The 13,205-nt window shown below is 36.4% G+C and overlaps 1 protein-coding gene across 3 annotated transcripts in view; it reads right to left on the bottom strand.

Annotated features, from left to right (window-relative positions):
* Positions 1-13,205, bottom strand: part of LOC132680740 (UDP-glucuronosyltransferase 3A2-like) — a 46,500-nt gene that overhangs the window by 15,567 nt on the left and 17,728 nt on the right. For all 3 annotated transcript variants that reach the window (XM_078444858.1, XM_078444861.1, XM_078444857.2), the window contains one exon: positions 2,760-2,868. In XM_078444858.1, coding sequence (XP_078300984.1) covers positions 2,760-2,868 — 109 coding nt within the window. The remainder of the gene's footprint in view (positions 1-2,759; positions 2,869-13,205) is intronic.

A 13,205-nucleotide genomic window follows, 5' to 3' on the forward strand; every position in this document is an offset into this window, starting at 1 on the left:
TCTTTTATTAATGTGATGTATCACACTGATTTATTTGTGAATGTTGAACCCCCCCTGCAACCCAGGAATGAATCCCACTTGATCATGGTGAATAATACTTTTTATATGCTGTTGAATTCGATTTGCTAGTATCTTATTGAGAATTTTTGCATCCATATTCATCAGGGATATTGGCCTGTAGTTCTCTTTTTTTGCTGGGTCTCTGTCTGATTTAGGAATCAAAGTAATGCTGGCATCAAAGAATGAGTCTGGAAGCTTTTCTTCCCTTTCTATTTTTTGGAACAGCTTGAGAAGAATAGGTATTATCTCTGCTTTAAATGTCTGGTAGAATTCCCCAGGGAAGCCATCTGGTCCTGGACTCTTATTTATTGGGAGATTTTTGATAACTGATTCAATTTCTTCACTGGTTATGGGTCTGTTCAAATTTTCTAGTTCTTCCTGTTTGAGTTTTGGAAGTGTGTGGGTGTTTAGGAATTTGTCCATTTCTTCCAGGTTGTCCAGTTTGTTGGCATATAGTTTTTCATAGTATTCCCTGATAATTTCTTGTATATCTGAGGGATTGGTTGTAATAATTCCATTTTCATTCATGATTTTATCTATTTGGGTCCTCTCCCTTTTCTTTTTGAGAAGCCTGGCAAAAGATTTATCAATTTTGTTTATTTTTTCAAACAACCAACTCTTGGTTTAATTGATATGCTCTACAGTTTTTTTAGATTCTATATTGTTTATTTCTGCTCTGATCTTTATTATTTCTCTTCTTCTGCTGGGTTTGGGGTGCCTTTGCTGTTCTGCTTCTATTTCCTTTAGGTGTGATGCTCTCTTTAACTTTCATTTGTATACTAACTTTTTATCAGTGACTGTCCTGTTTCCTAAGTGAACTGTGGAAATAACTTCATGACATCAATATTCATGATATAGCCCTTTTAGTTGAAATTGAGAATAGCCTGAATTTGATAGATTGCCTCACACAAGGAACTTTCTGATGGCAATATTTGAATTCTAATTCTAAGCTGAACATGAGATTTACGTCTTCCTACCAGAAAAGATTAACATTTAAAACAAACAAAAATAAAAGCCTTTGTGAAGCTAACTACTATCCTTTCCACTTCATACCCAGCTGGAGTATTCACAAAAGTTCATGCTAAAATTTTACCAATATCTATTAAGACTCTGGTCTATGGCACTGTTCCAGGAACCATTCTGCTTTAATGTTTTTGCATCAGTGCCTGCAAGGAAAATGATCCTTTTTATGCAGCATAAGGACAAATAGATGAGAATGTTCCTGACCAGAGGTTACAGGTACAAGTACTTTGGTGACCCATGGGCCTACCATTTGAATGAAGAACTAAGAGAATCAATGGCCTGGCCAACCTGTAACCTGTACAACACTACACTATGTCAGCCCACTGAAAGAAAGCCCACAGGTGAGAACTCATTGGCAATATGCAGATCTACACCTGGGGGTTAAAATCAACTTCATGTGATAACAGGTGATTAGCTGAAATTATTCTCTATTATATTTTAAGTGATTTTACCCAAACAGTGCTGCTAAATATTGGTGACAAATTTAAAATATGAAGTACAAATTCCTCAAAAGTAGAACATTAATCATGTCAGAAATTAAGTTAATTAAAAAAATATAGGAAAGCACTGTGCTTGGTGTATTATACCATATGTGACATGTATATAAAACCAGCCTTCAGGGCGGCAGGGTGGCTCAGTCGGTTAAGCGTCCGACTTCAGCACAGGTCACGATCTCACGTTCTGTGAGTTCCAGCCCCGCGTCAGGCTCTGTGCTGACAGCTCAGAGCCTGGAGCCTGCTTCGGATTCTGTGTCTCCCTCTCTCTCTGCTCCTCCCCTGCTCTCACTGTCTCTCTCTCAAAAATAAAATAAACATTAAAAAAAAAACGGCCTTCAAGGTAATCAGTTTAAAGAAGAAGAGATGAGATATAGAATTTAAAAATGTATCAATAACAAGATGATATAGACAAAATTTCAAATCAGTACTTTAGATCAGATCTCTTATATATGAGAAAATTTGGAGTCTAGTTTGACTAAGGAAAATGACTTTATAAAAAAAGCCATATTTTATGACCACCTACTAGCAAACAAAATTTCTAAGGAAGAAGGGGGGTGGACATTAAGCCACTGTATTAAGCAAGTAAGGAATGAATTTGTGTCTTCCCCTCTGATGTCAAACATGAAGAACTTTCTATACATTCTAGGTAATGGCAAAGCTCTCAGGTTACTCACTCGTTGTGTATCACCAAGATATTTGATTTCTTAAACGAGTTTAAAAGACACTGGTTTGAGGTATAAGAAATCAATATTCATAAGCATTTTTCTATTCTTGAATTTATGTGAGGAAGCGGGAGGAAAAATAAGTATAATATGGCGACTCCCATTTGCATACCAACAATGAGAAATTAAATTGTCTATCCACCATCTGTGTGGTGGAGAATATGCAAACACTGTAGGTGAAGTGTTGCCAGGAAGATCCAAAAGGAACAATCCCCCTCATATACAGAAATGCATTCCTACTTTCAGTGGAAGAGGCACACTACACAGACTGAATAATTGCGAGTAAAAATTCATCTACTCCATTTATTCTCTGCCCCCTGTCATTTATCTCCCCATCTATCCATTCATCCATTCATCTATCCATTGCTCTTAAACTCACTCCAAGTATCTATGTATCCAACCATTCATTTAAATCACTAAAACGTAAGTCTTTCAAGCAGAGAATAAAAGAAATTACCTGCCATGCAAAGCTTCTGTCACAAGGAAATCAAAACATTTCTTGAATTCTTTTTTATGATCTTCAGGTGGAAGCCAACTGATAACTTTATATGATGTTTCACCCTTTTCTTAAAAAAGAGGATAAAAAATAAAACACCAATAGGAAAAATTTTAATTATGCCATACAACCCAAATTAACATTCGCATGAGGATATCATGGTTTATTTATTCCAATTATTGTAAATATTTTCAAATGTTCCCTTACTGAACTTCTATTTTGTATGGTTTTTTCTGCTTTCTCATTTCTTCAATCACACAACCTGCCAATATTTATTGATAATAGGTTTAGACACTTTTATTCATTTTAAAGTACTTCAAGATTCTATTTAAAGTTTTCACATAAAGGTATAACTATTCATCATTTTATAGGTGAGAAAACAGAGATGAAAGGAGTGCCAGATAATTTGTCAGGATTGCACGTATAGTGAATGGCATACCTTATATTTAAATACAGACCTTATTTTATACCCGTTCCCCTGTCATTTATCACTTAGAAAAAGAAATCATTTTCATTAAAATTAAAAGTGAAACATGCAGAGGTTTTTCATTCTACCAAAAAATACCAGTGCCTAAATTAAAAATTTAGTCTTCTAAATTAAAAATTGCAGTTAAAAATTGCAGTCTTGTGCAGCCCTACTTACCATCCTGGCATTTTCCCCATAACTCCTGTGTAATAAAAAGTCTAACACCATTTTTGAAGTTAGACTGCTGACAGCTTTCAAGCTTCATCTCTCCCTTAACCTTCCGTGACATATCCTGAAAAACTTAGAGGAAAGGCTCAACATGCCCTCCCTTGTGTGACGAAGATTTTCAAGCCAAGCAAGCCAGACCCACGTTAGGGGGATCCTCACCTCCATCCCACTCAGAAGCTTCCACAATTGGCATTTAGAGACAAAAGTATGGGTTTAACTTTTACATGGTCTTGATTATGTGTCTCACACAAACCTATTTTCTGTATCAGATTGGATTGTGTTTCTGGATTCCAGCATGAGCTGTGATTGACACTAGGCTAGGTAGAATTCTGTGACTGTGTGTCGCAGTCAGGTATTGCCCCCTTAAGAATGGTCCTCCAGAGTAAAACTGATAGCAATTTACAAGTGCACTGAATGATGTAAAGAAGGGTAGTTACCAAGTGATATGATGAGATCGATACCTGCAAAAGTAGATGGTGTGCTAGAACCTTAGAAAATGACTTTTCTGCTGCTGCTGATTATCTTGTAGCTAGAGGAAAATCTTGATTAACACAGTAATAGAGAAAAAGACTGATGACAGGCCCATGGAGTTATTTCAAGGAGTTAGTTCGAATTAATTTCACATGTCTCAAAATTATCCATGGGGAGACCCCTAACTTTGATGATACTAATGGGGATATTCTGAAGAAGAAGCTTATATATATATATATATATATATATATATATATATATAGGCAGGTTATAACAGATACTTCCCCAAAATACATCTAATAACAACCAAAAGAAAGAGAAAAGAGAGGAGATGGGCAGGGTGGGAGAGTCAGGAAAGAAAACAGAGTTCTGTTTTGATACGTGTGGGAATCTAACATTACTTTTAAAAATTTACAACTGATAAAGGGGACAAGTTGCTTTTGTACCTCTCTGTCAGAACTTCTAAATGAATTTTAACATTGGATGAGATGAAACAATGACAAAGATTAGTGAGATTAGTGTTCTTAATCAATACTGGGGCAAAAATAACAGATATAATGATTATATTTTCTATATTTATGTAGATATTCCTGTATTACTAGGAGTCAAAAGTATTAGATACAGGACATATTTCCATGCCCTGTCTTAACTACTGGGATAAAATATCCCATAGTCATAGCAACCATCTTTTACATCATCTACTAATAGTAATTGTTGTCTTATGTAATATGTCATAAATTAAAATAATATTAGAGTTCTGGCACTTATAGTCAGCTTGACAAAAAAGGACGTGTTTGGATCTGTCCAACATATTAACCTTTAAATACAACCCAATACATATTGAAACAGTGGCTTTAAGGATGAAATCCCATTATAAAAGATCTATTAAGCAAAGGAGTGATTATCTACACTGCTTTTCCATTTAATAGCTTAATTTAGATTAATTCATAAACCTGAAAAGAATTTATGATACCTTGCAGAACATTACTATAACATTGCAATGATGCATCATATTAAGCCTGCTCCCCATCTCCAATATTACTGAAATTGCTGACTCTATCTAAGTAGTAATAGATACTTTGCAAGCATAGATTTGTTAGTATGTTCTGATCCTATTTCAACAAGATCTCAGCTGCAGTTTCTCTTCTCCTTCATCTTTGAAGGATACAAATCACTTGTACTGACTTCTCATGGACTACCTCAACAGCCTTGCTCATAAGCTTTGCTGGCAAGATCTTAACCACATTTACCTTTCTCCAGGAGCACATGTATGACACTATATTGTGGACAACTTTTGTAGAGATTCATTGAACACACTCATTCAAGACACAAAAATTCACATAGAGGCTCACAAAGAGGGATGTGCCGCTGCCTTACACAAAGCAGAAGCTACAGCACCTCAGGTGATTCCTAAGAAGAATTATTTGTTCAGTGGAGGACTTTCCATCCCTGACACTGTCAAGAAAGTACTCCTGTGGTCCACTTTGAGCACATATGTACAAAAAGCTTTCCTGGACACACATTCAAACAGAAACTGGTGAAAATTCTCTTTTATATACACACACACACATATTCAACATCATATGTATATATATAATTTTGTAAAAAAAAAAAAAAAGGTCAAAAGATAGTAGGGAAATTTCTGGGAAGATGGTAGAGCAACAGGAATCTGCCTCCCCTAATTAAATAAAAATTGAACTAGAAGACTCGGTCTAGAGTATCTATTTTGAAGAGTTGCAGTAACTTCTAGGGCAGGTTTTCAATGTAAATTGCAGATAATCTTACTCAATTTCAGTTATTTCAGCTTTTATCACAATAGCAACTATCCATCCCCTCTCCCCATCACATGGCAAGCACCGATACATGTATTCACAAAGCAGCATGCACAGAGGTTTCAAGAACCAGAGTGGACCAAAACAAACAAACAAACAAACAAACAAAATCCAAATATCACATATCTGGGTTCTGATTGCTGCTTGCTGCTCTAATCACAGAAGTGCAGACAAAGAAGTAGGCAGCAAAGTCTTTGCTATCCCTACACCTATTGTTGCAACCATCTCCCCGCTCTGGCTGAATGGACTTCAAGGGATCTTAAAAGGCTGATGATCTTTTTTTCTCCCTCATTTTTCTGTTTTTCCCTTATGCAAGACAGATATTAAAGGCTAGAACATTGGAAAACAACTACATAAACCAGGAACACTAGAAGAAAGTGTCCACTTATGACCAGGAAAAGGTCCAGAAAATACCTGAGGACATTGAAATCTACATCTTATATTGATCTTTTCCACAACAGCAGGATAAAACAATCAAAAAAATTAATAAACAAAATGAATAACAAAAATCTGCAGACCCTGGGGAAGGGAGGAAAGTCTCATCTCCAGATTTAACACATGGTTAGATTCAAATATTCAGTCTTCTACAAAAATCACAAGACACACCAAGAAGCTGAAAACGAAAGCCTATTCAGAGGAAAATAATAAATCAACAGAAACTGTTCTTGAGAAAAACCTGATGGTAGATATACCAGACAATGACTTTAAAATCACTGCCTTAAAGATTCTCAGAGAACTAAAGCAAGATGTGGGGGAGGTAGAGGAAAAAAAATGTGTGCAAAATAAAAATGTCAATAAAGGGATAGAAAATCAGAAAAGAAGCTAAAAACGAATTCTAGAAATGAAAAATACAACTAATGTGATGAAAATTTCACTAGAGGGATTCAAAGGCAGATTTGAGTCAAAAGAAATTAACAGTGAACCTAAAGAGAAGATAATGGAAATGATAGAGGCTGGAGAGCAGTAAAGTTAAGACTGAAAAAAAGACAACATAGCCTAAGGATCCAACATATGCACGGTGGATGCTCAGAAGGAGAAGAAAGAAAGAAAGGGATAGAGAGAATACTTCAGCTATGATCTCCAAAATCTCCCAAATTGGATGAAAGATGTGAATATAAACATCCAAGCTCATCAACTCCAAGAAAAATGAGCTCAGACACATAGTCGAGACTCATTATAATCAAATTTAGAAAGATAAAAAGAGAATATTAAAAGCAGCAAGAGAAAAGTGACTCATCACATACAAGTGATTGTCAATGAGATTATCAATAGATTTCTAATCAGAAACTTTAGAGACCAGAAGTCAGCAGGCCAATACATTCAAAGTGGTAAAATAAAAGAATGGCCAAAAAAAAATTCTGTATCTGGCAACACTGTCCCTCAAAGGTGAGGGGAAAATCAAAACATTCCCAAATAAACAAAACCTAAGGAAACTTGCTACCACTAGGCCCACACTGAGAGAAATGCTCAAGGGAGTCCTCCAGGGAAAAAACAAAAGGACACCAGATACTAATTCAAAGGTGAATGAAAAAATAAATATTTTAATAAAGGTAACTGCATAGAAAAATATAAACTTAGTATTATAGCAACAGTTTCTAACTACTTTTGGTTTCTACATGATTAAAGAAACAAGTCCGTTTTTTAAAACAAATCATTGGTTTAAAAACAAGTATTACTTAAACTTTGTAATGCCAAACAAGTTTTCTATATAATTTAATGTACTAATTCATTTAAATTAATGAAAGTTTATGTCTGGGGGCACACGATGTACAAAAAGATATTTTTGTGATGTCAACAACCCAAGAGGGTGACCATGAACAACACATTACAGGAGCAGAATTTTTGAATGTTATCAAACTTGAACTTCTATAAATTATAATGAGTGACACAGATTTAGCAGGTTAAATGAAATCCCCAAGATAACACACGCAAAAAATAGCTATAGAATATACACAAAAGGAAATGACAAAGGGATTTAAAATTTTCACAACAAAGACTCAACTAAACACAAAAGAAACAGTAATACAGAAAGTGAGGAACAAAAAAGCTGCAAGGCATATAGAAAACAAATAGAAAAATGACAGAAGTCTCTCCTCATCAGTAAGTACTTCAAATGGACATGCATGAAACTCCCATATCAAAAGACAGACTTTGGGTAAAAACACATGATCCAATTGTAATAGCATTGTTTGGTGACAGATGGTAGCTACACGTGCGGTGAGCATAGCATAACATATACATATGCAGTTGGCAAATCACTATGTCAGACATCTGAAACTAGTGTCACATTGTGTATCAACTATACTTCAATAAAAAATAATAGAGGAGCCAAGATGATGGAACAACATGGAAGATTTTTGTGGGTCTCTCATCTATGAAATACAGCCAGACCAACACTAAACCATCTTACACACCTAGAGAACTGATTGGAAGATTAACACAACAACCTGCACAACCTGAACCACAGAATTCAGCAGGTACATGACACAAAGAGCTGAACTTGGAGAGCAAGAAGCCCCAAAAGGTAGGGAACCCTTTTTGCAGGCAGAGAGAGGATGGAGACTGGGAAGGAGGGGAGAATACAGGAAAAACACCCCTCTCCAAAAGCAGCTGGAGAGAAAGTGGAAAATTGGAAACAACCCCAGGGACTAAACTAAAAAGGGAGAAAGGAGAAAGGAAAGGGTTTAAATTCCATTAAGACTGTAAACAACGGGAGCACAAAGTCTGCAACTCCACAGCTTGATATCTGGCGGTGCTCTGGTGGGAAGGGCGAATCCCCAGGAACAGAGTGGGGTCCAGGAGGTTCTTGGGCCACATGAGGAAAAGCAGTTCCACTGCTAAAAGGACATTTGGTAGAAACTGTTGAGGCCACCTGGTCCCAGCAGACCCCAGAAAACGGCCACATTGGCTGGTGCTGGAACAAGGTTGTTAAGGGTGAAGCCTGGTGCCTGATGTGCATTGTGATTTTCCATAATCCCTGAAATGCTGCTGCTACGCTATCTCGAGAACTTTTTCTGAGGCAGGATGGCACCTGGCCACAGTCTTGGGGCACAGGCAGCAGCAGGGTCCAGCAAGTATTCCTGGGTGCAGCTGACATTCAGCCATTGTGAGGTGAGACCCTCCTGTAGAGGGGTGGAATGGGTCAAAGCCTAGGTCCTTCACAAGTAAGGGGCCAGGGAAAACAGCTGCATCTGAGATAAAACTCTGGAGAGAGATACTGCCTGGGGCTTGGTCATGGGCAGTAAAGAAGCAGGCAGTGGACCAAAGCTGAAGACAGAGGATGGGTGCACGATTGCTGACTGGGGAGAACAGACTTCCAATACTAGAGACTGGGTAATGGGGTGACACCATTTTCACTGCTCCCACGCATGTGCATATGCACCTACGGGGCCACAACACTCCACCCCAGTAGGCAAGCAGTGCCATTTAGTAGAAAATGAGGCCATTACACTAAGCCCCGCCCAACTGGGCCAACCTTGGTCTTGAAGAACACAAGTCTCACCGCCTGCTTAGTGTGTGGACTATAAAGTGCTTCATAGTCTGACTTCTAGCAGAAAACGAAGTAATTTCAGTCCTATTTCAGTCTGTTAGCACGTCCATCTATTCAATTTTCTTTCCTTTTTTTCTCTTTTTCACTTCTTTTCTTTTTCTTGAATACAGAAAGAGAAAAAATTCATTTTTAATTTTTATTAAAAACATTTTTGTTTAACTTTTTTACTATATTTTTTACTTTTGTGTAAATTTTTTCAAATTCTATTTTACTTCCATCACTTTATTTTACTCTACTTCAGTGTATTCACTTTATCAAATTTTCAAACGATTTCCTTTTTTCTTATTCTTTTTTCTCTTATTCATTTCTTTTCTTTCTCTTGAATACAGAAAGAGAAAAAATTCATTTTATTTTCAATCTCTATTAAAAATATTTTTCTTTAATTTTTTCACTATATTTTTTACTTTTATGTAAATTTTTTCATTCTATTTGACTCCCAACATTTCATTTTAGTCTACTTCAGTGTATTCAATTTTTCAATTTCTCAAACGATTTCCTTTTTTTCTCCCCCACCTTTTTTCTCTTATCTATCAAATCACTTTCAACACCCAGACCAAACACACCTAGGATCTAATATCATTTATTCGATTTTTGTGTGTGTTTTTTCAATTTTTTAATTTTAATATTTCTTTAATATTAAATTTTTTAATTTCAATTTTTCTGCCTCATTACTTCCTTTTCTCCCTTCAAAATGACACAATGAAGGAATTCACCCCAAAAGAAAGAGCACAAAGAAACGACAGCCAGGGATTTAACCAACACAGACACAAGCAAGATGTCTGAACCAGAATTTAGAATCACGATAATAAGAATACTAGCTGGACTCAAAAATAGATTAGAATCCCTTTCTGCAGAGATAAAAGAAGTAAAAAATAGCCAGAATGAAATTAAAAATGCTATAAATGAGCTGCAAACACGGATGGATGCAGCAGCACCAAGGATGGATGAGGCAGAACAGAGAATCAGTGATACAGAGAACAAACTTATAGAGAATAATGAAGCAGGAAAAAAGAGGGAAATTAAGACAAAAGAGCACGATTTAAGAATGAGAGAAATCAGTGACTCATTAAAAAGGAACAACATCAGAATCATAGGGGTCCCAGAGGAGGAAGAGAGAGAAAAAGGGGTAGAAGGGTTATGTGAGCAAATAATAGCAGAAAACTTTCCTAACTTGGAGAAAGACACAGACATCAAAATCCAGGAAGCACAGAGGACTCCCATTGGATTCAACAAAAACCGACCATCAGTAAGGCATATCGTAGTCAAATTCACAAAATACTCAAGCAAGGAGAGAATCATGAAAGCAGCAAGGGAAAAAAAAGTCCCTAACCTACAAGGGAAGACAGATCAGGTTTGCAGCAGACCTATCCACAGAAACTTGGCAGGCCAGAAAGGAGTGGCGGGGTATATTCAGTGTGCTGAATCAGAAACATGCAGCCAAGAATTCTTTATCCAGCAAGGCTGTCATTCAAAATAGAAGGAGAGATAAAAACTTTCCCAGACAAACAAAAATTAAAGGAGTTTGTGACCACTAAACCACCCTGCAAGAAATTTTAAGGGGGACACACTGAGGGGGAGAAAAGATGGAAATATATATATATATATATATATATATATATATATATATATATATATACACACACACACACACACACACACACAAATACTTGGAAACTGAAGAACATGCTACTGAAGAATGAATGGGCTAACCACGAAGTTACAGAGGAAATTGAAAAGTACATGGAAGCCAATTAAAATTATAACACCATAACCCCAAACCTCTGGGATGCAGCAAAGGCAGTCATAAGAGGAAAGTATATAGCAATCCAGGCCTTCCTAAAGAAGGAAGAAAGATCTCAAATACACAAACTAACCTTACACCTTAAAGAGCTGGAAAAAGAACAACAAATAAAACCCCAAACCAGAAGAAGACAGGAAATAATAAAGATTAGAGCAGAAATTAATGCTATCCAAACCAAAAAAACAGTAGGACAGATCAGTGAAACCAGAAGCTGGTTCTTTGAAAGAATTAACAAACTTGATAAACCACCAGCCAGTTTGATCAAAAAGAAAAAGGAAAGGACTCAAATAAAATCAAGAATGAAAGAGGAGAGATCACAACCAACACAACAGAAATAAAAACAACAATAAGAGAATATTATGAGCAATTATATGCCAATAAAATGGGCAATGTGGAACAAATGGACAAATTCCTAGAAACATATACACTACCAAAACTGAAACAGAAAGAAATAGAAAATTTGAACAGACACATAACCAGTAAGGAAATCGAATTAGTAATCAAAAATCTGCCAAAAAACAAGAGTCCAGGGCTGGGTGGCTTTCCAGGGGAATTCTACCAAACATTTAAGGAAGAGTTAACACTTATTCTCTTGAAGCTGCTCCAAAATATAAAAAAGGAAGGAAAACTTCCAAACTCTTTTTATGAAGCCAGTATTACCTTGATTCCAAAACCAGACAGAGACCCCACTAAAAAGGAGAAATATAAACCAATTTCCCTGATGAACATGGATGCAAAAATCCTTAACAAGATATTAGCCAACCAGATCCAACAATACATTAAAAAAAATTTCACCACAAGCAAGTGGGATTTATACCTGGGATGCAGGGCTGGTTCAATATCCACAAAACAACTAACGTGATTCATCACATCAATAAAAGAAAGGACAAGAACCATATGATCCTCTCAATAGATGCAGAGAATATTTGACAAAATACAGCATCCTTTCTTGATAAAAACCCTCAAGACATTAGGGATAGAAGGAGCATACCTCGAGATCATAAAAGCCATATATGAACGACCCAATGCTAATGTCATCCTCAATGGGGAAAAGCTGAGACCTTTCCCCCTAAGGTCAGGAGCAAGACAGGGATGTCCACGCTCACAACTGTTATTCAACATACTATTGGAAGTCTGAGCCTCTGCAATCAGACAACACAAAGAAATAAAAGGCATCCAAATTGGCCGGGAGGAGGTCAAACTTTCACTCTTCACAAATGACATGATACTCTATCTGGAAAACCTAAAAGATTTCACTAAAAAACTGCTAGAATTGACTCATGAATTCAGCAAAGTTGCAGGATATAAAACCAACACACAGAAATCGGTTGCATTCCTGTACACCAACAATGAAGTGACAGAAAGAGAAATCAAGGAATCGATCCCATTTACAATTGCACAAAAAACCATAAAATACCTAGGAATAAATCTAACCCAAGAGGTGAAAAATCTATACACTGAAAACTATACAAAGCTTCTGAAAGAAATTGAAGAAGACACACACACACACACACAAAAAAAAAAAAAAAAAAAAAACAGAAAAAGATTCCATGCTCCTGGATAGGAAGAACAAATATTGTTAAAATGTTGACACTACCCCAAACAATCTACATATTTAATGCAATCCCTATCAAAGTAACACCAGTATTCTTCACAGAGCTAGAACAAATAATCCTAAAATTTGTATGGAACCAGAAAAGACCCTGAGTAGCCAAAGCAATCTTGAAAAAGAAAACCAAAGCAGGAGGCATCACAATCCCAGACTCCAAGCTATACTACAAAGCTGTAATCATCAAGACTGTATGGTACTGGCACAAAAACAGACACTCCTATCAATGGAACAGAATAGAGAACCCAGAAATGGACCCACAAATGTATGGCCAACTAATCTCTGACAAAGCAGAAAAGAATATCTAATGGAATAAAGACAGTCTCTTCAGTAAGTGGTGCTGGGAAAACTGGATGGCGACATGCAGAAGAATAAACCTGGACCACTTTCTTACACCATACACAAAAATAAACTCAAAATGGATGAAAGACCTCAATGTAAGACAGGAAG

This window comes from Panthera onca, chromosome A1 (genome assembly GCF_046562875.1).
Source record: "Panthera onca isolate mPanOnc1 chromosome A1, mPanOnc1 haplotype 2, whole genome shotgun sequence".
Classification (NCBI taxonomy): Eukaryota; Metazoa; Chordata; class Mammalia; order Carnivora; family Felidae; genus Panthera; species Panthera onca.